The sequence below is a fragment of the Macaca fascicularis genome, chromosome 2 (assembly GCF_037993035.2).
Source record: "Macaca fascicularis isolate 582-1 chromosome 2, T2T-MFA8v1.1".
Classification (NCBI taxonomy): domain Eukaryota; kingdom Metazoa; phylum Chordata; class Mammalia; order Primates; family Cercopithecidae; genus Macaca; species Macaca fascicularis.
Window position 1 is genome coordinate 99,696,389 of NC_088376.1, and position 22,506 is coordinate 99,718,894.

General features: G+C 44.4%; 1 protein-coding gene across 3 annotated transcripts in view; it reads left to right on the plus strand.

Annotated features, from left to right (window-relative positions):
* ITGA9 (integrin subunit alpha 9) overlaps positions 1 to 22,506 on the plus strand; it is a 385,385-nt gene that overhangs the window by 214,357 nt on the left and 148,522 nt on the right. For all 3 annotated transcript variants that reach the window (XM_005546647.5, XM_074031685.1, XM_045386478.3), the window contains one exon: positions 21,763 to 21,913. In XM_005546647.5, the coding sequence (XP_005546704.2) occupies positions 21,763 to 21,913 (151 nt within the window). The remainder of the gene's footprint in view (positions 1 to 21,762; positions 21,914 to 22,506) is intronic.

Consider the following 22,506-nt stretch of genomic DNA (forward strand, 5'->3'; position numbering starts at 1 on the left):
GCTCAGGAGTTTGAGACCAGCCTGGGCAACATGTCAAAACTCTGTCTCTACAAAAACATACAAAAATTAGCCAGGCATGGTGGCAGGCGCCTCTAGTCCCAGCTACTTGGGAGGCTGAGGTGGGAGGATCACTTGAGCCTGGGAAGCGGAGGTTGCGGTGAGCTGAGATGGCACCACTGCACTCCAGCCTGGGTGACCGGGGAAAAAAAATGCAGCCTGCACACTCCAGGAGCCGGGGTGGGGAAGGGAGAGGAGAATATTGAGATGGTATAGGTCATATGGCCCTCTATTCTGCTCAATGAAAGTATGTTCCAGCTTGAGTTTTGAGTTTGCTCCTGTCTCCATCTGTCTCAGTTCCTGCTTCCCTGCCTTGGGTAGGTCTGTGGGGCAGCTACCCTTCATCCTAGTGCAGGAGTAGCCTTGTCAGGGTTGGACTTATGAGAGATGTTGTGCTGATTTCCCCCATGGTGCCCCCGGAAGGGCTTCACAAGGCCAACTTGGACACAATTTTTGCTTTCTGTGATGTCTTTAGAACTTAGCTCTCCTGTTAGCTGTGACCTCACTCACTGTATGAAAAGTTGAAGCAAATGGGTCACAGAAAAAATTTCTCTGATGACTTTGTAGACAGTTGGTCCACGGTGTTGTGGCTGGAGGCCTCTGAATACCCACCAGACTGAGGAGCCTTTGTGTTAAGACAGAGGGAAGGACATCTGGGAGTGATTGGGTCACCCAGAGTGGCCAGAGATCAAGCCATAGGAAATGCTGTCTGTGACCAGGATTCATGGATGTTTTTATTTTCCTCTCTGGAGAGCATGAATTCTGGCAGGCCTGTGATCTCTTAAAACAATCAACTCTTCAATTAGAAGTTCATGATCTTTAATGGGCTCGAGCCCAGTTCCAAAACAGGCCATTGTCAAAACGTCTAGGAACAGGGATGAAACTTGTTTAAAAGTTTCTACTAAACAGGACTGAAAATTCCATTTGTAAAAGGATGCAACTATGTTTTGTCTTTTCAAATACTCACAGTACCTAAGAAAGCATCACATATGATAAAGAAAAAGATATGGCAGGTGAGCTTTAAAAAAATTCTTTTTTTGATGCATTCTATCAGAAATCAGTGGAACATTTCAGTGCTGTCTGGTTAGCCAACTGCGATAAAATAAGGACTTTTAAGGGAGATGAAAAAACACAGCAGGATATCTGTAAAGCTAGAACCATCTGGTGGCAACATATAATTGTCCTATGGTTGTAGCCTTGATAATGCTGTTGCCATGGGGGTTGGGTGGTGGGGTGAAGTGCATTTCCCAAAACTGTTGGCTAGCTGAGGGATGGGAGCTCCATCCTGAAAACCAGTCTTCCAGAGGGGGATCCCCAAACCCAGAGAGCTATTCTGAGTTTGAAACAAGTTGTTCTTCTCAAAAGTGGCAGAGTGGTTAGAATCATCAACTGCACAGCCTAGGTCAAAAGTGAAGTTTGTCTTGTTTTATAAAGCGAAAGACACCCTTGTTTAGTGAGCACTGTCCAAGCACTAGATACCCCACTGAGTACTCCATATACATAAAAGCACTGAAGTATCTTACCGGCTGCATAACCTTGAGCAAATTGCTTAACATCTCTGCCTGTTTTCTCCTCTGTGAAATGGGGAAAATAACAGCAGCACCTTATAAGGTTATTTTGCATATTAATTAATTAATACATATTCAAGTGCTTCTAAAAGTGCTTAGCATATAAGCAAACACTCAGTAGTGAAAACTAGCATTATTATTTCATTTAATCCTCAACAACACTGATATTAAATATTCTTATACTTTTTTTACTGAGGGTAGTGCAGAGGCTCAGGAAGGCCAGGTTACTTGCTCAAGGCTCATGCTGTACGGGAAAATTAAAGCTTGGAATGTCTGATTCTACGTCCTGCTCATCTCCTGTACATTGTCTTCTGTTGTCTCTGGGTTCAGCTATCAGCTGACTCTGGACCAGAGGTACTAAGGCTGGAGACCTTGGGGAAAAAGTCCTCCTCTCTGTGAAAGCCCCACTGCAGAGAGGAGGTAGATGGGCAAAAACTCCACTAGCAAAGATAGCTGCCATCCCTCCCCTCCATTCTCCCATGTGCTGTCTGACCCAGAGGCCCTGTTCAATAGCTTTTCCCCCTGGAGACACAAGCGATCTGTCCTGCTGTGTCCAGTAGCCACAGTGGACACTTTTAAGGGAGGTGAAAAAACAGTGGCGTCACTGTGGCTGATGTCCAGTGGCATCATCAGTGGCAGTCCTTGCATTGAGTCAGCACATTCTTTTTTTTTGAGACAGAGTTTCGCTCTTGTTGCCCAAGCTGGCAATGGTGCAATCTCAGCTCACCATAACCTCTGCCTCCCGGGTTCAAGCGATTCTCCTGCTCAGCCTCCCGAGTAGCTGGGATTACAGGCATGTGCCACCATGCCTGGCTAATTTTGTGTTTTTAGTAAAGACAAGGTTTCTCCATGTTGGTCAGGCTGGTCTCGAGCTTCTGACCTCAGGTGATCCGCCCACCTCAGCCTCCCAAAGTGTTGGGATTACAGACATAAGCCACCGCACCTGGACAAGTCAGCACATCCTTTATCTGTGTAGGTTGCATTTTCTTTCCTTGGAGAGCCTCAGATTCAATGGTGGGTTTGTGGCTGGCATACCAGCAGTTTCCTAAAATGTAATGTCATCACTGTTATTATTATGATATGAGGGAAGGTGAATAGGAACTCATCAGAAACCTGGAAAATGTTGCCAGAACATTAGCCATGTGATTTTTTTCCCCTTCATTGTCTGCACCAGCTCTGAAGAAAAAATGTATAAGTTTGTTGATTTGTAGTAGCTGGCTTTTTTTTTTTTTTTTTTTTTTAATGGAGTTTTGCTCTTGTCGCCCAGGCTGGAGTAGAGTGGTGTGATCTCAGCTCACTGCAACCTTCGCCTCCTGGGTTCAAGCGATTCTCCTGCCTCAGCCTCCTGAGTAGCTGGGATTACAGGCACCCGCCACCATGCCCGGCTAATTTTTGTATTTTTTCAGTAGAGATGGGGTTTCACCATGTTGTCCAGGCTAGCCTCGAACTCTTGACTTCAGGTGATCCACCCACCTTGGTCTCCCAAGGTGCTGGGATTACAGGCATGAGCCACTGCGCTCGGCCTAGCTGGCTTTAATGGTTGCTGTTTCTGGAATCTCTGGCTATAGGAATGGATTTCTCAATGGTATATTCTTGAAAGAAAGGCAAAATGCTCAAGCAAATGGAACCTTTTGAATAAGAGTTGACAGATTGCTCATCCTTGCCCTCCTTTCTCAGAACAAGTGTTTGCCTTTGCTCTGATGTGGGCCTTCCTTTTTTTTTTTTTTTTTTTGACAAAGTCTCACTTTGTTGCCCAGGCTGGAGTGCAGTGGTACTATCTTGGCTCACTACACTTTCCGCCTCCCAGGTTCAAGCGATTCTCCTGCCTCACTCAGCCTCCCGAGCAGCTGGGATTACAGGCACTCACCACCATGCCCAGCTAATTTTTATATTTTTAGTAGAGATAGGGTTTTACCATATTGGCCAGGCTGGTCTTGAAATCCTGACCTCAAGCAATCCACCTACCTTGGCCTCCCAAAGTGCTGGGATTACAGGCATGAGCCACCACACCCAGCCTGATGTGGGCTTTCTAAGAGGCAGCAGCAGATGCCTCTCCTCACATCCCAGCCACGCATCAAGGATGAATAGGCATGTGGGTGCCTTCCATGGGAGTTACCTGGTGGAGGGTGGGATTTAGGCCCCAGGGAAGGTGATGAGCAGTGTAAGGGACGGTCACACACTGGAGAGACATCGAAGGGTGACATGCCCTTCCAGAGAGTCCAGCTTCTGTTCACCTGATGAGAGGTGACACAGTGCTACTGTGTTCATTCGTTTGACAAATGTGGATGGAGCACTTGCTATGGATATGCCAGGCCTGGTGGAAATAAACACACACTGCTGCATCACGATGCTCCTGGTCTAGAAGGGGAGACACACATGAAAACAGGTATCATTAACTGTAGTCATGATCACAATGGGAATATAGGGAGTTCCCTTGAAGCACAAGGGAGGCAGCACTCTACATGGTCGAAGGTTGAGTTCTCCTAGAAGCAGACCATGAGACAAGGATTTGAGTGCAAATAATTGAGTGAGCAGTGCAGCAAATGAAGGGAAGAAGTAAGGAAGTATACAGGGAAGTCTGCGGTGAGGATGCATCATAGCACTAATATATCAGTTACTTATTGCTATAACAAATCACCCCAGGACTCCATGCCTTAAACCAGCCACCATTTGTTTAGCTCCTGATTCTGTGGTCAGCTGTTGAGGTTAGGCTCGGCTGTTCAGGTCTTCTGGTCTCATTTGGGCTCCCTCCTGCATCTATAGGCAACCTCAGGTTGGTTGGATGCCTGGCTGTTGGTTTGTGGTTCGCTGGCGTTCCTCCACATGGTCTCTCCTCCTCCAGCAGGCTAGCCCAGGATTACTCTTACAGTGTGGCCAGGGCCCAAAATGCAGAGCAGCAGTGCACAAGACCTCATGAGGCCTAGTTCCAGAACAGATATATTCTCACTTTTGCTACATTCTGTTGATCAAAGCAAAAGTCATAGGGGTCGCATGGAAGTACACTCTGCTTCCTGATGGGAGGAGCTGCAAAGTCACATGGCAAAGGGTGTGATCCAGAGAGGCTGTCAGTCAGTGCATCATCCCCCGCTCCCACAGTGGATGATTGGCACTTCGTCCTGCAGGGAAACGTACCTCTTGGAATGACTATATCTGAGAGGTGAAGGAGCTGGGGTGTTTGTATCCCAATTCCTGAGATTCACTGGGTGAGAGCTACTCTGGGTTAGGTGGGTGGGGACAGTTAGCTCCCTGGCACTTGCATCCTTGTCTAGCTATGGGAAAAGGTCCTCAGATACAAAAATGCAGACACTGGCAGCTGAAAGTCAGCAAAAGCATTGGGGTCAGAAGTGGGGAGTGTGGGAGGGGATGGCAGGGACATGGATGATGTCTCCTGTACCCACTTTCTCACAGACTCTCAGTTGATGAATTTATTCTGAAAAATTCCAACAGGAGTGTCATATCACCTTTTGACATGGAGGCTTCTTCCCATTAGCTTCCTCAGAATACTTTCATTTCAGGTCTTGCCAAACACCCAGCTTTCTCCATTACTATGATAACTATTCTCTATTGCATTTGTCTGCATCTTTTTTTCCCCTTCTCTAGCAAGCATAACAATATATTGCACACATGCAGAAGGGCGTTTGGCTTTACAGCAAACCTGTGAACCATCTATAGGGCTCCGAGTTTTGTTCCCATTTCGCTGAGGACAGCAGCAAGGGCAGATAAGGGATGTGTCCACAGCACGTCCCAGGCAGAGAGGATAAGCCCCCTGAGCCCTGCATGATCCTGGGAGTGACGTGGGCCAAGCCCAGCCAAGCAACAGAACTCTGTGTTTCTTAGGAGCCCTGGCTCCAGCCCAGCTCAGGCATAAGCACAACCCATGACTCTGGGATGCCCCTCAGTTGTCTTACGAAGTAACTCAGGCCTCGCTGTGGGGTAGAGACAAGCCCAGCACTCAAGTTCTTCCAGGTTGGTGGATTTTATGTGTGTACTTGGAGCCAGAGCATTTCTGGTGCAGAATAGGTAGCTGACAGGCAGAGATTAGAGTCACTTATCTGAGGTTCAAAAAAGTAAATAGCAGAGGCAGGAGAAACACCTGGTGGGAGGCTCCGGAGCCTGATATTCTAGCAATTTGACCCATGGCCCCTGACTTTAAATAGCCATTGCAGCTTGGGGAACCTGGCCTGTCTAGGTGGAAACGACTTTTGGAAATTCCTCCTATTGCAGAAAGCATCTGATTTGCAGTTTCCTGAATGCGAGGCTCCAGGTGTAGGGACCGCCACCCAAGGAACTAACCTTTTTCTCTGTTGGGCAGACTGAGGGGAGCTTTTCAGGGTCCACCATACATGAGCAGCAGATAGCTGTCCCCACACATACCATATTTCAGAGACAGCCCCTTCCCTCCTGAGCAGACACTGGCTGACATTTTCCAGCATCGACTTTCTAGATGGTGAGAGGATGGGAATGCTTAGAGGGGCAGTGAAGGCAAGACTGAGGCAGTAAACTGTGGCGACTGTAGAAAAGTCTGCCCATGTGCTCGTAGCGGCCTTCCTCCTGAGACACTTGGGAAGGCTGAGTCTACCTCACAGGTGTGCCTGATAAAATTTTTGGGGGCAGTGTTTTCCTTGGCTTCCAAACATAGACATCCATTGGAGGTTTTATGTGGAAGCATCTTTCCAGCAGGCACAATGACATGGCTATTTCCCTTGTGACTGGACTCAAGAAAAGGACCTATCAAGAGAATGTAGCCCTGAATCCCTCCCTTCTCTGAACTTGGAGCAGACCGGGAGCCATGTGTGGTTTCCTCGCTAAGATTTTTGCAGTTTATTCTGTGTGGCTGTGTGTGTTGGTCCCTTGCCACTAATCCTAGACTCACCCATCCCAGCACAGGCTTGTGACTGTGGGCCAAGCCAAATTCTGAAGCAGTGCAGTTATTTGTTGTCTGAACTCAGTCTTCCCCAACACATACTTTTCTTGTTGTCCTGCACATACCCTCTCATCAGCATCCCTCCAAAGTTTGTTCTGAGCCACCTGATATAACTTCAGGTGAACAAGAAGGCTGCCCCGTGGCTTTCCACAGATGAAAGGCCAAAGGCAGCTGTGGCTTTGCCTTGTCCCCAGTGGTCACTGGCCACGGGTGAGACCTGGGTTTCACATGACCTGCCCATAAATCAGTTCGCTGCAATTGCAGTGAGAGAGAAGGTACCTTGTAGAAAACCTCTAGATTTTATGAGCTTGTTTCCCTGACTCCATTCCAAAGCCATGGGTGAGACTTGGGTTTAACATGACCTGCCCATAAATCAATTTGCTGAAATTGCAGTGAGGGAAGGTACCATGTAGAGAACCTCTAGATTTTATGAGCTTGCTTCCCTGACTCCATTCCAGAGTGATCTTGATCCAAAAATGACAAGGCTGGGTGGATGCCACTGATGTCACACCCAGATCCCTTGCTGTGCAGGTGCACTGCTCCCAGCTGCTGTGCTGGCTGCTAGCTGCTCACAGCGGCCCCTCCTTTGGTCTGGAAAGTCACCCTTACCCTGCCAGGGAGGGTGACTTGTTAGCCAATGTCTGGCTGATGTGGGGTGTGGATTAACTCCCTGGTGCAGTTTATGCTGCACAGCTCCCCTTGGCGTCTGGTTGAGGCTAGATTCCCCCTGCGCACACAGCCTTGGTCCACTCCTGCCCCGTCCCTGCCCCAGCCTGGTTCCCTGGCTTCCCAGCCGATCCCTGGATCTCTGCTACAGGCTCTGGCTTCCAGGGAAGGGAGCCTGTCCTGAGATGCGGCAGAACCTCATGTTTTATTTATCTGCTCTTAGATCTCCTGTCCGGGAAGGCTGATTCCTTTTTAGGATTCCAAGTTTCAAAAGGAAATCAAATCCAATGCATTTATCAGACATTAGTGGGAGAGGGAAAAAAAACAGTTGCTCATTGGCTTTTTATTTGCCCTCTTGGAATTGCAGAGAATTTTGTTATTTTTATTTTTAAAAACCAGACTTGTGGAATAAAGTGTGGGAGACCACTTCAGGCTGGTCCAGGGGACTTTGTGTCTTCCCCTGAGGCTTTGTTTTTAAAGAGGACTTTCCAGACCCAAGGGAAGGGAAGGGGGTCTCCCTTGAGAGAAATGGCTTTCAGGCAAAGTCGTTACTGGTGGGGAACTGAAGACAGGTACAGTCCTTACTGCATAAGGGGACAGGTGATGTTCAGTTGCAATCATAAGCCTTTCTCAGCAGGAGCACTGGACTCTCTTTTAAGAAAGTTTTCTGTGATAATGAGATTTGAACTGGAGGAAATGCTGTTCTTTCAGTTAACAGTTGTGTTTTTTTCAAGAAAAGAAAGACAAATGTTAAAACTGTTTTTTGTTTGTTTGTTTGTTTGTTTTTTCCTGGTGTAAAAGAACAATTTCACCTCCTAAGCCAAGAAGGAAAAAATTCTCATCTAAACCACCAGGCTTAAAGGTGGCTCCTTGTCAGTCCTGAGGTGGCAGGATTGAGGTGAATGAAATCAACCACAGTTTCTAATGTCTTCTTATATGCCTTCAGAAACGCCTTGCTCACCTTTCCTCCTGCTGTCCTAGGCTGAGCCTGCCACCCCTTCTTCCCTCTGTCCATCACGGCCTCTCCTTAAGGTCATTAATTCAGTCCGTACCACTCACCTTCCCATAGGACAGGTGCTCTTAACCTGGAGTCTATGTCCTCTTGCTGATCTGTGAGCCCAGATAAGAAAACGATTGCATTTTGTTTTCACTAACTACACACTGAAATTTAACATCATATTCATTTATGAATGTAGGAAACAGATTACAGTAATATTACCAAGACCTGTGACTCTGTCCCAAATAGAAATCACAGGTATTGTCAAATCAAGTTAGAGTTATTGCAGGTATTTCAAACTACCATTTACATTCATCCCTCCTTCAGAGTTATACTATTAGATTTACTTCCAGATCTTTTTATTTAATAATTTTTTAAAAGCATATTGCTAAACTACACATTTGTGCCCTCCCCTTTCCCATAGGGCTACCTCACCTCCTGGGAGAAAAGATTCAAAATCTAGGAGATTCATAATTTCAATATATTCCATTGCTTGTGACTATTTATGGCCCCATTTGGTTCCTGAGCTAGAAACAGAAAAGTTATGACCATGACAGAATTACTTGTCAAGGGACCATGATGACGCTGCTAACCTGGGCTTTCTTGAGCTGTCTGCTCTGCCAGCTTTGATGAAATGCACATATACTGCTTGCATTTTCTATGCAATGGCCAAGTGTAACAGGCAGCGCATGTGTGGCAGATTGTGGCAGCAGGACCTTGCTGGGTCAAGTCATACATTGCGGCACACCAGTGCTGTCTTAGGACATTGGACCTCCGAGCAGCCTGCAGATCTTGGGAATTCCTCTGCCCCCTAAAGTATTCCTTGTCTTTTATCCAGTTGTTACAGTGAGTGAACCTGATTTGTTCCAGATGTCCTAAGATTTAGTGATTCCGGAAACTATTCCTAAAGTCAAGGCTGATGAGGATTTGAATTCCTCTGTTAGCTGGGAACCAGCAGTTCTTTACACAGTTAAACAGATGGGGCAGGAGGAGGGAGACTGAGCTGCCTGGAGGGATGGGGGGCCCTCTGACTGGCTTATTTGCCTTGTTAGAAAGAGGATGACCTTTGAAGCAAATATCGATTACACCACTGCATGAGTTATTAAAAGAGCCAGAGTTGGGGCCAGAGTCAGCTGGGCAGGGACATGGACATGCTATTTTTTTTTTAAGTAATACATATTTACCTTAATTATCTGAATGTTCTTGCTAGGGAAACCACTATTTTGGCTCGGATCACCTTAGTAAATGCTTTTTTCTTTCTCTCACTTTTTGAGCATAAAACTGGCCCAGGTGGGTACCTATGAGGGAGGTAGAGGTATTTCTGACTTCCTATAAGTGAGTTTTTCAAATCAGAAATTCAGTCCCAGGAATGATTTCCCTGACCCACTGTAAATTTTAATTGAGGTGCCTTACAGGGGTGCCCTATGATCTCTCTCTGGAGTTAATAACCATATGGATCTGTTTTGCCTGATTAGAAGGGATTTCTAAAGCATGATGAGATGGGGAAGCGCAACTCCAAGTACATGGCATAATAACTCATTCCCAGAGGAAGTTAAAACATGTACACATACATATGGAATGTTCTGTTTAATGATATTATTGGTTTATGCAGTATTTGAATATATAAATATGAATATAAAGCTATGTACAGTTGTGGATTTAAAACAAAAGCAGAACTTAACTAATGTTGCTGTTTAGATTTTTTTCAAGTGTATTTGAATGCAGACAAGTGTCCAGATAGATGCTAGTGGAAGTCTGAGACAAGCTATGTAAGGGTATCAACCCAGGGTTCCACTGGAGCTGGGCCAGACTACTGGGTTGTGTATCTAGAGAGACCAGGGCAGGACTGCTGGAGGACAAGCTGAGTGGTGCCGAGGTAGGGCAGTGATATGGTTTGGCTGTGTCCCCACATAAATCTCATCTTGAATTGTAGCTCCCATAATTCCCACATGTTGTGCAAGGGACCTGGTGGGAGGTAAATAAATCATAGGGGCGGGTCTTTCCTGTGCTATTCTTGTGACAGTGAATAAGTCTCACGAGATCTCATGGTTTTATAAAGGGGAGTTCCCCTGCACACACTCTCTTGCCTGCCACCATAAGACGTGACTTTGCTCATTCACCTTCCGCCATGATTGTGAGGCCTCCCCAGCCATGTGGAACTGTGAGTCAATTAAACCTCTTTCCTTTATAAATTACCCAGTCTCAGGTATATCTTTATTAGCAGCATGAGAACAGGCTAATGCAGGCAGGATAGGCACACCTGGGAAGGAGGCCGGGGTCAGATAAGATGGTAAGCTTTGAACAGAGGGAAGCTTGTCATAGGGGATGTTGAACTGGTTGGGATGAGGAGCATCCAATGGGCTAGAGGAGGTGATTTAGGGCTGAGGCTGTAAACCACAGGGGATTACCTATGTTTATTTGAGGCCAGTTGCAGGATAACCACAGGACAAGACTAGTAGTTGGACAGAAATAACAATTTTTATTATTCTAGAATAGATTAAAATACAAAAATAAAATTAGATTTTGTTTCTCTGATTTATTTAGAATTGAACCTTTTTTGGTACAATATTCTTCTTTAGTATTTCTTGCTGATTTTTTTTTTTACAACAAAAAGTAGAGCAATACCTTTCTTGGTGTTCTTGGTTAGTAAAATAAATCCCTAATATTTGCAACAATCTCTAGAGTCTTCTAAATCAGGAAATTTTAATGACTTTCACAGCAGTAAAAATTGATATTTATATTCTAAATAATTCGATGTTTCAATGAAATCTGCAGGAATCCAAAACAACAGGCAGTCACTAACTAAAATGGGACAGCAAGACAAAAATAGTTTCCTATCCCTGTAGGAAACAGAAATCTCGGAGCTTTCACTGCATGAAAACCAACTCCATTTTAGTACCTCGTTGCACTTCAGGCTTTCCCTGTCCAGAGTTCTCACACATGACAGTGAGCTCCAACTACAACTTATTCCAAGCTGAGAGTAATGGACTGAGAATCTGAAAACATGACACATCAATCCATTCCCCACCTTTCCCCTGCGGGACTCAAAAAAACAACATTTCCCAGGCTCCCTTGCAGATAGACTTCTTGTGAGGTTCAGCCAATGAGATCACTGGTGTGAGATTGGAGAAAGGGAGTAGGAGAAAAGTCAGGGTGTTTCTCCCCAACTCCAGTCACTTCAAGCAGCATCTCTGGCAGTAGCTACTTCTCCTCCATGGTCTTAGCTCCCTCTTGGCAGTCCCAGTCCCAGTCGTAATCACAACACCTCCTCTCCCGGTCCCTCCAACTCTAAGAGTGTCAGCAGTTGCTTCTGATCTCAGCTTTTCCTCATCTTACCTTGTTTGCTCTTCTGGTTCTTCTCACACCTTTGTACCTGGTTCCCCATTCTAATCCCTTCTATGAACTGCTTGGCCTGGGTTCTGCTTTCCTGTCTGGCCTCTGACTAATACACAGTGGATTTGAATCCTGGTACTGCCACTAGTTACTAAATAAGTTATTAAGTGGCCTACCTTATTTAGTCCTCAATGTCTTTGCAAAACGGGAGGAGGTTGGTCTGTAATGGATTCTGAGATCCCTTGAAGCTTTGAAAATCCATGAGTCTCTAAACTTTGATCTCATAATACATATTCATGAAATGGCTACATTTTTCTAGCTCCATTACAGAGATAGTTTTTTATTATTTGCTTTCCAGGACATGGTCTTAGCCTTCATAATACTGTTTGTTTACAGATTTCATGATTTACCCCGGCATCATTCCACTAAAGGCTGATGTTGGCGGCATTATGCTTAGGAGACATAGAAATGTTGTGGTTTTGAGAATGGGCTTTTATATTGTTTGGCATAGATCACTAAAGAACAGTTACCTGTGTCATGAAGGAGAGGCCCCCAGACTGGCACTTTGAATGCAAATTCTTCTGTAACAAATCCAGGAGACTTTGGAATAACTCTCAGATGCAGCAGTAGACTTGACTGTAAAAGCTCCCAGCCCATAGAGGTGAGCAGAGGCTGAGGAGTAAACACCTTACCAACATTCTGGGACAAAATAGCATGAACGCTGTTGTACCTTGGAGGTACAATAGCAGCTGCCTTCCTAGGTGGGGAAGCTGAGAGCAGCATCTTACAGGAGTGCATGCCCTGTAGAGAGAGGCTCAGGAACTTGTGCTTGCTGACATGTATATCTTCTCGAATTGGTCCCTAGTGAGTCTATCCAAAGTGAATTGCACTGGGGAAACTCAGAAATATACACCCCTCAGATTCACCAAGGGTGGTATCTTGTGTGTTTCCTTTAAGTTGTACCAGTTTATGGCAGGGGCAGTGTTTAAAATAGTTAAGAACCTGCACAGCATGAGCACACCTATCTTTGAGAACAGTTGCCAGCCATAGAGAACTGGTACAGCTCCCCTGGTACAACCCACTGATGGTCAGTCTGGGGCCAGGGGTGCCTTTGGTCACCCACACCCACATTTGGCAGGACTATGAGGTCTGGGACTTGAACCACATCAGTAGAAATTGAGACTATGGCACCTGGGATGCCTCCTTGTGACAGGTGCACAAGAAGGAAAGCGAGCAGAATGTGGATCCCAAGGGTTGGGTATGGTTTCTCCAGGCTCTTTCCAGAAGGAGCCTGGGCCCCTGTAATTCAGAGATACTCAGATTAACAGATCTGGTCTCCAGCCAGTGACAGGCCTCAGTCACTGGACCATTCTCCCATTCAGAAAGCTGCCATAGGATCCTGTAGCAGGAATGATCAGTGCTGGCTGCATCCCTTTTATACTTATGTGCTATGCTGGTATGCAGCTAACAGTAACTATATCTCTTTGCATTTTCTGCCTACCAAGTATCTTGCCAGAGGTACTGGGAGTAGATGTGCAGCTCCCCGCCTCTGCAGTAGCCCTCAACAAATGACTGACGGGAGTGGGCACATAAATATTCCCTCATCCCACCAATGGGATAACTCTGTTCTGCTCATGTGTTGCACAGTTTCCCAGAGCTCCCCAGCAAGATTAAGTTCCAGGTGCTCAGGGAGCTGACTGGCTTGATGTTGCTGCCTTTGCTGGTTGCCTGTCCTTCTGTGTCTCACTCTATGCCTTCCCTACTGGTGTTTTATGGAACCACCTCTGGAATAAACAACTTACTTTCAAACCTGTCTCCAGCTCTGCATGTGCGGGAGCCTGCACTGACATTCTTTATTCCCTAGATCTGTGTGGCTTGCTACTTTTTTTCCCACCACATCACAGGTAATGAATGAGGTTCATTTGTACAGCATACAACTTTGGACATCAGATTTTGGTGAAACTCAAAATTACTTGGTGAAAAAGAAAAGCGCACATGTTATGCTTTTTTTTTTTTTTTTTTTTTTAGCATTTCATAATATTCACTAAAGCATTTTATAAGCAACTGAGTTGTAGGAACGAAATATGATCAATTTTTAAAAACTACCTTTTTTTTTTTTTTTTTTTTTGAGACAGTCTCTCGCTCTTTTGCCAGACTGGAGTGCAGTGGTGCGATCTCAGCTCACTGCAACCTCTGCCTCCCAGGTTCCAGCCATTCTCCTGCCTCAGCTTCCCAAGTAGCTGGGACTACAGGTGTGCACCACCATGCCCAGCTAATTTTTGTATTTTTAGTAGTGACGGGGTTTCACCATGTTGGCCAGGATGGCCTCAGTCTCTTGATCTCATGATCCACCTGCTTCAGCCTCCCAAAGTGCTGGGATTACAGGCATGAGCCACCACGCCCAGCCCAAAACTATTTACTTTTATTTTTACTCAAATTTATTTACCCTGGACCTCTTCTTCACAAGTAGTAACACAAGCAAGTGTGTATCATTAAAGATTTATCACAAATCAACCATATTATATTGTAAGTAGAGCGAAACTGGTGAAACAAATTTTATTCAATGCAGTGTATCCCAAAAGTGATTATTTGAGCATATAATCAATATTAAAACAGCTGTGGAGATTTTTACATCTTTGTGTGTGTGCTGTCTTTGAAAACTCATGTGTATTTTAAACTTAATTCAGACCAGCCACATTTTAAGTGCTCAAATGCCACATGTGGCACTGGTCTAGAACATGAACTTCAGAGTTGTCCCACTCAATAGGCAAGGGAGCTGGGGTAGTTACACACCAGTTCCCATCAGTCATTGAGGGTTGCTGCAGAGCATGTCAGAAACTTAATTCTTAGGCACTTTCCTGGCCTGCAGAGGAAAGCCCTCTGACAAAGAGATTGGGATACTGACTAGATAGAACTGCAGCCTGTGCAGGTTACAGTGATAAGACTCAGGTGGAACCACTAATAGCCGACTACATTTTTTAATATCTTCACTTTGGTGCCTTATTATTGTCAAATTACTTGCAATAATATATCTTAAGTTGGCCACTCAAGAAAACTTGGTTAAATTCACTGGCCTAGAAGATCAACATCAAATCTTTGTCTTCAAGATCTAAGAGAATCTGGATGTGCCCTACACATATCTACTTGCCTCTCGCTAATCTTTCTGCTAAGAATGTCCTTCTCCTGCCCCTTTCCATGTTATTTCTGCCCACCTTCATCCTCTGATCATGTTTATTTTTCTCTCTGGCTGGAATATACTCCCTGTTTTTCTGCCCATCCATAGGCAGAGCATTTTACAAGCAAGTGACTTTTAGGATCATTCTTTCAGATGTGGTTCAATTGCTACCTGTCTGTGGAAGCTTCATGTAATAACTTCAGTCAACAGTGATTTCTTTCCCCTGAGTTTCTCTTGCCCCTTGATCTTACCTGTTCCTTTGGCGGGTCTTACCAAATTCATGGTTTATTTCCTGGGTAATTCATTTACCAGCATGCATTCAGGAGGTGCCTGACAGTCCTCACTTATTCCCTGTAGCTTAATTAACACCGTCCCTTAATTATTGATGTTATAATCAATTTATTTGGTATTTTGTGCTTGTATCCCTCATAGAAAGACATCAGATAAGCAATTTTGGTTTTTTGGTTTACTCATGTTTGTAATTTTAAACTCTGAAAATTGAAAACCTTTGATAGCTGTCAACAAAGTACCCAGAAAGAAGGTTGCCCACAAGAGTGGCTAAAGACATCTAGAGTTATCTCAAATGCCTCCACAAATTTCAAAGAAAATTGTCAAGAGAAAAATTAAGCACCTCGGTAGCATTTGCAAAGAGATGATACCTTATATTCTAAATATTCTCCCAGTATTCTAAAATATTCTAAATGCTAAGAAAAATAAACACAATTTTATTTATAATATTATAGCCAAGTAAGTTTCATGTACATTGTATACTATGTAATTGCATTTTTATATGCTTTAAGAGCAATGGGAAAGGCAAAGGAGCACTGGACCAGGGGTTAGAGCTCTGCCCTTGTCTGCTGAGTGACCTTGAGGAAGTCGCTTAACTGTCTGCCTTTATCTGCAAAATGGTGACCCAAATGAACCCCCTTCCAGCTGTCAAATTCCATGTCTGATTTTATGATGTCTGCCCTTTTTAAGAATGGGAAGCATTGTTTGTGATTTCACATTGCAAGGGCTATTTACATGTGTGCTTTGCATTATTGATTTTATGATACATTGTTGAGAGTATCTGATTTTTTGGAAGCTGAATCCTTGCTAAGGACATGCTGCCCCCAGTTGTGATATTGCTCCTAGGAAGAATACAGTCTGCTTCACAATGTCCTTTTTGGTATGATTTCCATGACTGAGAAAACTGGGGATTGTATGTGTAGTACATCTGGTTTATCCACTTGTCTGTCCATGGACACTTTGGATTGTGTCTACCCTTGGCTACTGTGAATAGTGCTGCTATGAACATGGGGGAACAAATGTCTCTTTGAGTTCCTGCTTTCAGTTCATTGGGTAATATACCCAAAACTACAATTTTGGGGTTATATGACAATTCTACGTTTAATTATTTTGAGAAATATTCATATTGTTTTCCAAGCAGCCGCTTGATTTTACATTCCTACCAACAGCGCACAAAGGTTTCAATTTCTCCACGTTCTTGACAATTCTTATCTTCTGTTTTTTTGGTAGTTGCCATCCTAATAGGCATGAGGTGGGAAAAAGTGGTTTTTAAAATGTAACAGATGGATAAACAACTGGGAGAAATAAGAGAAGGAGGGAAGGATGGATGGATGGACAGACTTGGCTGCTCTACACTATTATCCTAGTCATCATTGTCAAATATAGTTGTGGTTGATAGATACAATACCAATAATGATAATGATGGTGTAATGAGAAGTTTTTTAGTGCAAATAGTTGGATGCATTTGATTAACACTTGTGCTAGCCTTTACTCAGGCTAGATTTATGATGGCAGCAAAAGAAAAGGTCATGGTTTTTATGTCTGAGACTTAAGGAAAATCTAAATGATCCAATAGAAAATTATTAAGCATCATCCAAAAAATTATCTGGATAGAAGGGGAAAATTTTGCTTCAGTGGCCTTAGTGATTCAGCACATGTGGTTGATATGGAAATGTATTGCATTTACCTAACAAGGAACTTTGAATGGTAATCCTAATGTACAGTGATGAATGAGGGTAGAGAACAAGTTCTACAGAGATTTTCTGGCTTGACACAGCTGCCAGGATGTCATCAGTAACATCAGCCATTGAGTATAGTGAATGAATTGGTGCTAAACTTAAGTGCAAACCCAATAACACAGTCAAAAAAAATCCGACTGCTATGAGATGTACTTGGGTAGGATTTTTAAAAACAAATGAGCAATATATTTCCAGCAGGCTATATACATGCTGTAAGATAAGCTTTATAGAAACAGTACACTTTGTATCTTATGTTGACTACTAATAAGGATTTTCATATAAAAGCACAGCAAAGCGGTCCGTGTACAAAGTAATATAACCCACTTAAAAGACTGCACAAGCAAATTAAAATTAATGGGGAAATTTCTCAGGGAATAAAATTTCTTGAAGATTAGAAACACTGTTCCTCAATAAATAAGCACCCCTGCAGTGTTTAGCACAAAAACTCTATGCTTGATCGTTTTACTATTTCAGCAGGACTGTAAGAGAGGTTGGTCTTTGTGGAGTCCTGTTCCTTTCAGGTGTTAGTAAACTTTCTTGCCAAAGCCCTTCCTGACTGAGATGGAGATGATATTAGAGCCATAGCTGGGACAACCTTCATGCCAAAGGAGGTGTGCTGCTAGTTGCAGCTCAGACCCTACATGGCTGGGTGACCTCAGTTGGGTGGGTTCCCCTTTCTGGGGCTCAACTTCTTCATCTGTAAAATGTGAAGGGGGAGCTAATGATCTGTTGTGGGGATGTCATGGATATTCATTCATTCAAGTGTTCACTGAACACCTGCTAGGAGAGACCAGCCTCTCTGACAGTCCTGCTGAAAGGTGGAAACAATCAGGCACAGGGTTTGTATGCTGAACATTCCACGGTGCTTAGTTATTTATTGAAGAAGAATCTCTCTGATATTCAGGGAACTTTATTCCCTGAGAAATTTTGTGCCAGGCACAACTCTGTCACTAGGAGTTCAATGATAAGCAAAGTCAGAGAAGGGTCCTGCCCCCGGTGTTTAGATTCTAATGAGGGATAGACAGTCCTTAACCAAAATAGCCCCACAAACAAATGCGTAATCACAACTTCAATAAGTGCCATGAAGGGTTGATGGAGCACATGGGGATGGGGAGGGCTCATAATGGGAGGATTTATTTCACCCAGGCAGGGAGATCAGGAAGGACCCCCTGGGGACATGATAGTCAGGGGGCTGGAGAAATGTGGGTTTTGGTGGAGAGGAACGAGTTTTGAAGGGATGGGAGATGATGAGTTCTCATACCAGCACAGCATCTTCTCTCTCTGCATCTCAATTTCCTCATCTCTCAAATATGGGCCTAACATCGAGACCCTTTCACAGTGTTGTGAGGTTTCAGAAGGATGACATATTTGACAACACCCAATATCATGCTGGCATATCACATTTTCATTTCATTTCTAAAAATAACTTTGGAAGCAGAGATGTGCTGTTTTAGTCAAAGATTTTTTTTAGCTTTGGAGAAAGAATGAAACCCTAGCTTTGAGGCTCCTCTAAAAAAATCTGAGCTCACATTCTGCCCTGGAAGTTGCCTGGCTGCTTCCCTTAATCACAGAGCCATGTTTGAATCACTTGACATTGAAATCCCGGGAATGACTTTGCTGTGTGATTAAGTGACAGAGGCTCAAGGTTTGGGGACTGGCAGAAGTTTAGATGTCCCTGGCCTGATCCCTTGCCCTTTATATACAAGGAAAGGAGGCTGATCACATGAACAACTAAACTGGAATGAAAAGGCAGCCCCTCCTCTATGGTCCTGGGCTCGTCTATACTGTCTCCCTGCCAAACATTCCATGGAAACCTTGGACACTGTCTGATGTCAGGGATACTTGTGAATGCCTGTCCACTTCCTTCTTGAGATAAAGCTAGGTTAGCGCTCTCTCATAACTCAAGCCTGAGGTTTATTCTTTTAATCTTCCAAAAACAAACAGAAGGACAGAAATAACCTATCCACTGTTTAAGATTAAAATTGCCAACAATAATAAATAATTGCCACAATAGCTTGAGATCAGGGTCTTAATTTATTGGAGGCCGTTCAAGAATTTGCAACTCTTAAGTTAATTTTTCACATCTTGTTTGGATCCTCAGAGCCCGTGCTTCCAAAGCAAGGCCATCATATTTCTCATTGCACATGTTATTCTTGTTGATGTGCCAGACATGCAGGAGAGTGAGGTCCTCTCTTCACGGATGGGTAATGAAGATTCTACCCCCCAGAAATTAGTATTTCAAAGTATTTTCGCCTATGGAGATTTTGAATGGTTCTCTTCTTTTGCATGGTATATTAGCTGTATTAATGGTTGCAAACAACAAAAACATATGCTGGTTAATTCAAGCAGAAAAGGAATTTATTAAAAGGATGTGGGGTGGTTCAGAGCATAGGCAAGAAGGCTGGGGAACCAACACAGACACGAAACAGAAGAGGCAAGACTCAGCCCAGGGTTCCACCTCTGGGCTCTCTACTGCTCTGTAGCTACTTCAGGTGATCCCTGGTGTCTCTGTGCAACCCCCAAAATTTGTAGCCCTGGGTGGGAGCATCTGTTACCACATCACTGCCACTTGATCACCTTTAAATCACATGATTTCACTTAGGCAAGTACCCACACCCTAGTCATCAAGAAGAGAGGAAAGAGAGGATCTGTCCCCTTTCTGCTAATGTGCCCCTCCCACTTATCTTGAGATTCTCCCAAAACGATAGGATGTCAGGATGCTGAGTGGCCAAAAATAACAACCGTTCATTATACAAACCCTTGTATCCTTAATTACATCTTCCATTAACTGGTTGTCCAATTCAAACTGGCCACTCACATGGATTTATTTTGTTCAAAGGTCACATCACATAATAACCATCAGTCTCTCATGCATCTTCATCCTTGTCACCTTCAGCCTCAGCCATATCAATGTTCTCATCCTCACCCCGTTCACTCACCCCTCTCCTGGGCCCCCATTTCCCTCCATGTCCTCACACCTCAAACATTCACCTCTTTCTCCTCCAACTCCCAGTCTTTGACCCTACTTCTATTTCACTGCAAAAGAGAAGCAATCACAGAGGGATTCTTGCATGTTCCTACCACCCATCTATTAATGCATCTTCAGCTCACCTCTAGCCAGGCAAGAACAGCCCTTCCAGTCGTTCATCAAACTCCAACAATTATCTCCTGTCATGTTTTCATTAATTGTTCCTTCTCTAATGTATCATTCCCATTAGCATGCACATATACTATGGTAATTCCCATCTTAACAAAAAAGAGCCAAAAAGCTCCCTGGAGCCCACTTCCCCGACCAGCTACCATCCAACTTCTCTGTTCCCCTTTAGAGAAAAACTCCTCCAAATAGTTGTCTGTCCTCATTGCGTCCATTTGTTCTCCTCCTACATCTCTGAAACTCTCTCAAGTCAGGCTTTCCTCCCATCACACCACTTCAGCAGTTCTTATCAAGGTCACCAGTGACCTCCAGAAGGCTGATTCCAATGACCAGTTCTAATTATTCCCATTGTTGTGACCTGTCTGCCACATTGGACAAAATTGATCCTTCCTTTCTTGAGCTTGTCCTCTGTGACCATGTGGATGCCTTCTCTCTCAATTTTCCTCTTCCTGCCCTAGCCATGCTTTTCCAGTCTTGTTCGCTGATAACCTCCTCATCTTCAACTTGTAAATGTGAGTCCTCATCTCTATCTATACTCATTTCCTAGTGATCGTATCTAGTCTGTCCCAAATGTATCTCTAGCCCAGAATCCTCCTTCAACTCCGGACTCATGCATCCACCTGCCTTAATATCTCCTTTAAAATCCAATAGGCATTTGGGTTTTCTCTGCTGAACCTTCTCGACCCAGTCTTTCCCATCTCAATAAATGACAACTTTTCTCTGCTAGTTATTGAATCCAAAATCCTTGGAGCAGTCCTTGACTCCTCTTTTCCTAACACACTTCATCCAGTCCATGAGGAAAATCTGTTGGCATGACCTTTGAAATGTGTCCAGAATATGACCCCATCTTACCCCCTTGGCTGCCACCACCCTGGCCTCCACATTCATCTTCTCACACCTGGATTGTCACAAGAGCCTCCTACCCAGGCCCCCTGTTCCTTTCCTGGCCACTCCACAGACCGTTCACATCACAGCCAGTGCGAGCTTCCTTTAAACATGAACATCCAGTCACACTGCTGCTCTGCTCAGAGTCCTGAAGGGGCTTCCAAGGGTCAAACCAAGGTCCCCATGCTGGCCCACAAGGCCCTGTGGGATCTGCTGCCTCAACTCCCTTGGCCCCTGTGAGCTCATTCCTTCCTGCTCTCTTTATCACTCCTCTCCAGCTGCACTGACCTCCTTGCTGTTACCTGCACGTGCCAGGCACATGCCCACCTCAGGGACTTCTCCTTTGCTAGTCCCCACGTACCTGTGTTTCTTGCTCCCCTTTTTTCTTTGGGTTTGTACTGAAAGGTCACCTCATCAGTGAGGCTTCCCCGATCACCTTATTGTAAATTGCACCCCATCTCCCTTGCAAGTCTGGCACATTCTATCCTCCTTACCCTTTGTAAGTTTTCTCCACAGCTCTTATCACAATCTGACACACATATTTGCTTCTTTTTGTGTGTGTTTTCTCTCTCCCTGAAGCGACAAGGACTCTGTTTTCTTTGCTGCTTCTTCCCTAGCACAGAGTAGTGGCTGGCACGTGGTAGGCACTCAAAAATAACCGAATGAATTCATGTACAAATGAATCCCACGCTTAGGTTATTAAATGCCTTATAGTTTTTTAAGTTTGATATACAGGATTTCCTGTGAGCCTCTAAACAGTCTAGTGAGTTAGGCAAGGTAGAACCCTGTGCTTTACATGAGAAGCTGAGGCCCCAGAGCTAACTGATTGCCCGATGACCCATGGCTGGTTAATGGGGCTCCTGGAACTTGTAGTTCCAATCTCAGTTTCTGCCCGCCACCTTCAACTACCCCCTGTGTCTCATGTTATATTAGTGTAGGCCTCAGGGCATTCATTGCTGTCTATTTTTCATTACAGTATGGATGAGAAAACCCTGTATCTCGCTTTGGGGGCTGTGAAGAACATCTCCCTAAACATCTCTATCTCCAACCTCGGAGATGATGCCTATGACGCCAACGTGTCCTTCAATGTTTCCCGGGAGCTCTTCTTCATCAACATGTGGCAGAAGGTAAGGAGGGCATCCCTGTAGAGAGCGGTTGTTCCATCTGGTACACTTGCCGGCTTTCATTATAGCCTGGAATAGGCAATGATTCTACAAACACTATTGCTTTCTGTGGACTATCATTTAGAATGATTAGAACTTTTTTCATCCTGGACTTAGAAAATATGTTGGTATAGCCATAAATACCCTTAGAAATATGTTGGTATAGCTGTAAATACCCATAGAGTGCCAGAGAAGTGTCTGTAGTTACATAGTCTCCCATCCCTTCTCTCTTGTGGAATCCTCTCCCTATGGTTTTACATCTGGCCCCTTCTTGGAGATGGTACAGTTGCTGTCTCCAGCAAACACATGTTCTAGAGAATTCCAGTTTTAGGTCAGTAGTTGTGAAAGTAAGGGCAGATCACCGCTTGTTGTGCTAGGTATTATATATGATGTACTTGATGTTTCTACTAGAGGGTCACTGCTTTGGCCTGTGTTTTGGATTACTTATTTATTTATTTTTTTTTTGGAGACAAGTCTCGCTTTGTCACCCAGGCTGGAGTGCAGTGCCACAATCTCGGCTCACTGCAACCTCCACCTCCTGAGTTCAAGTGATCCTC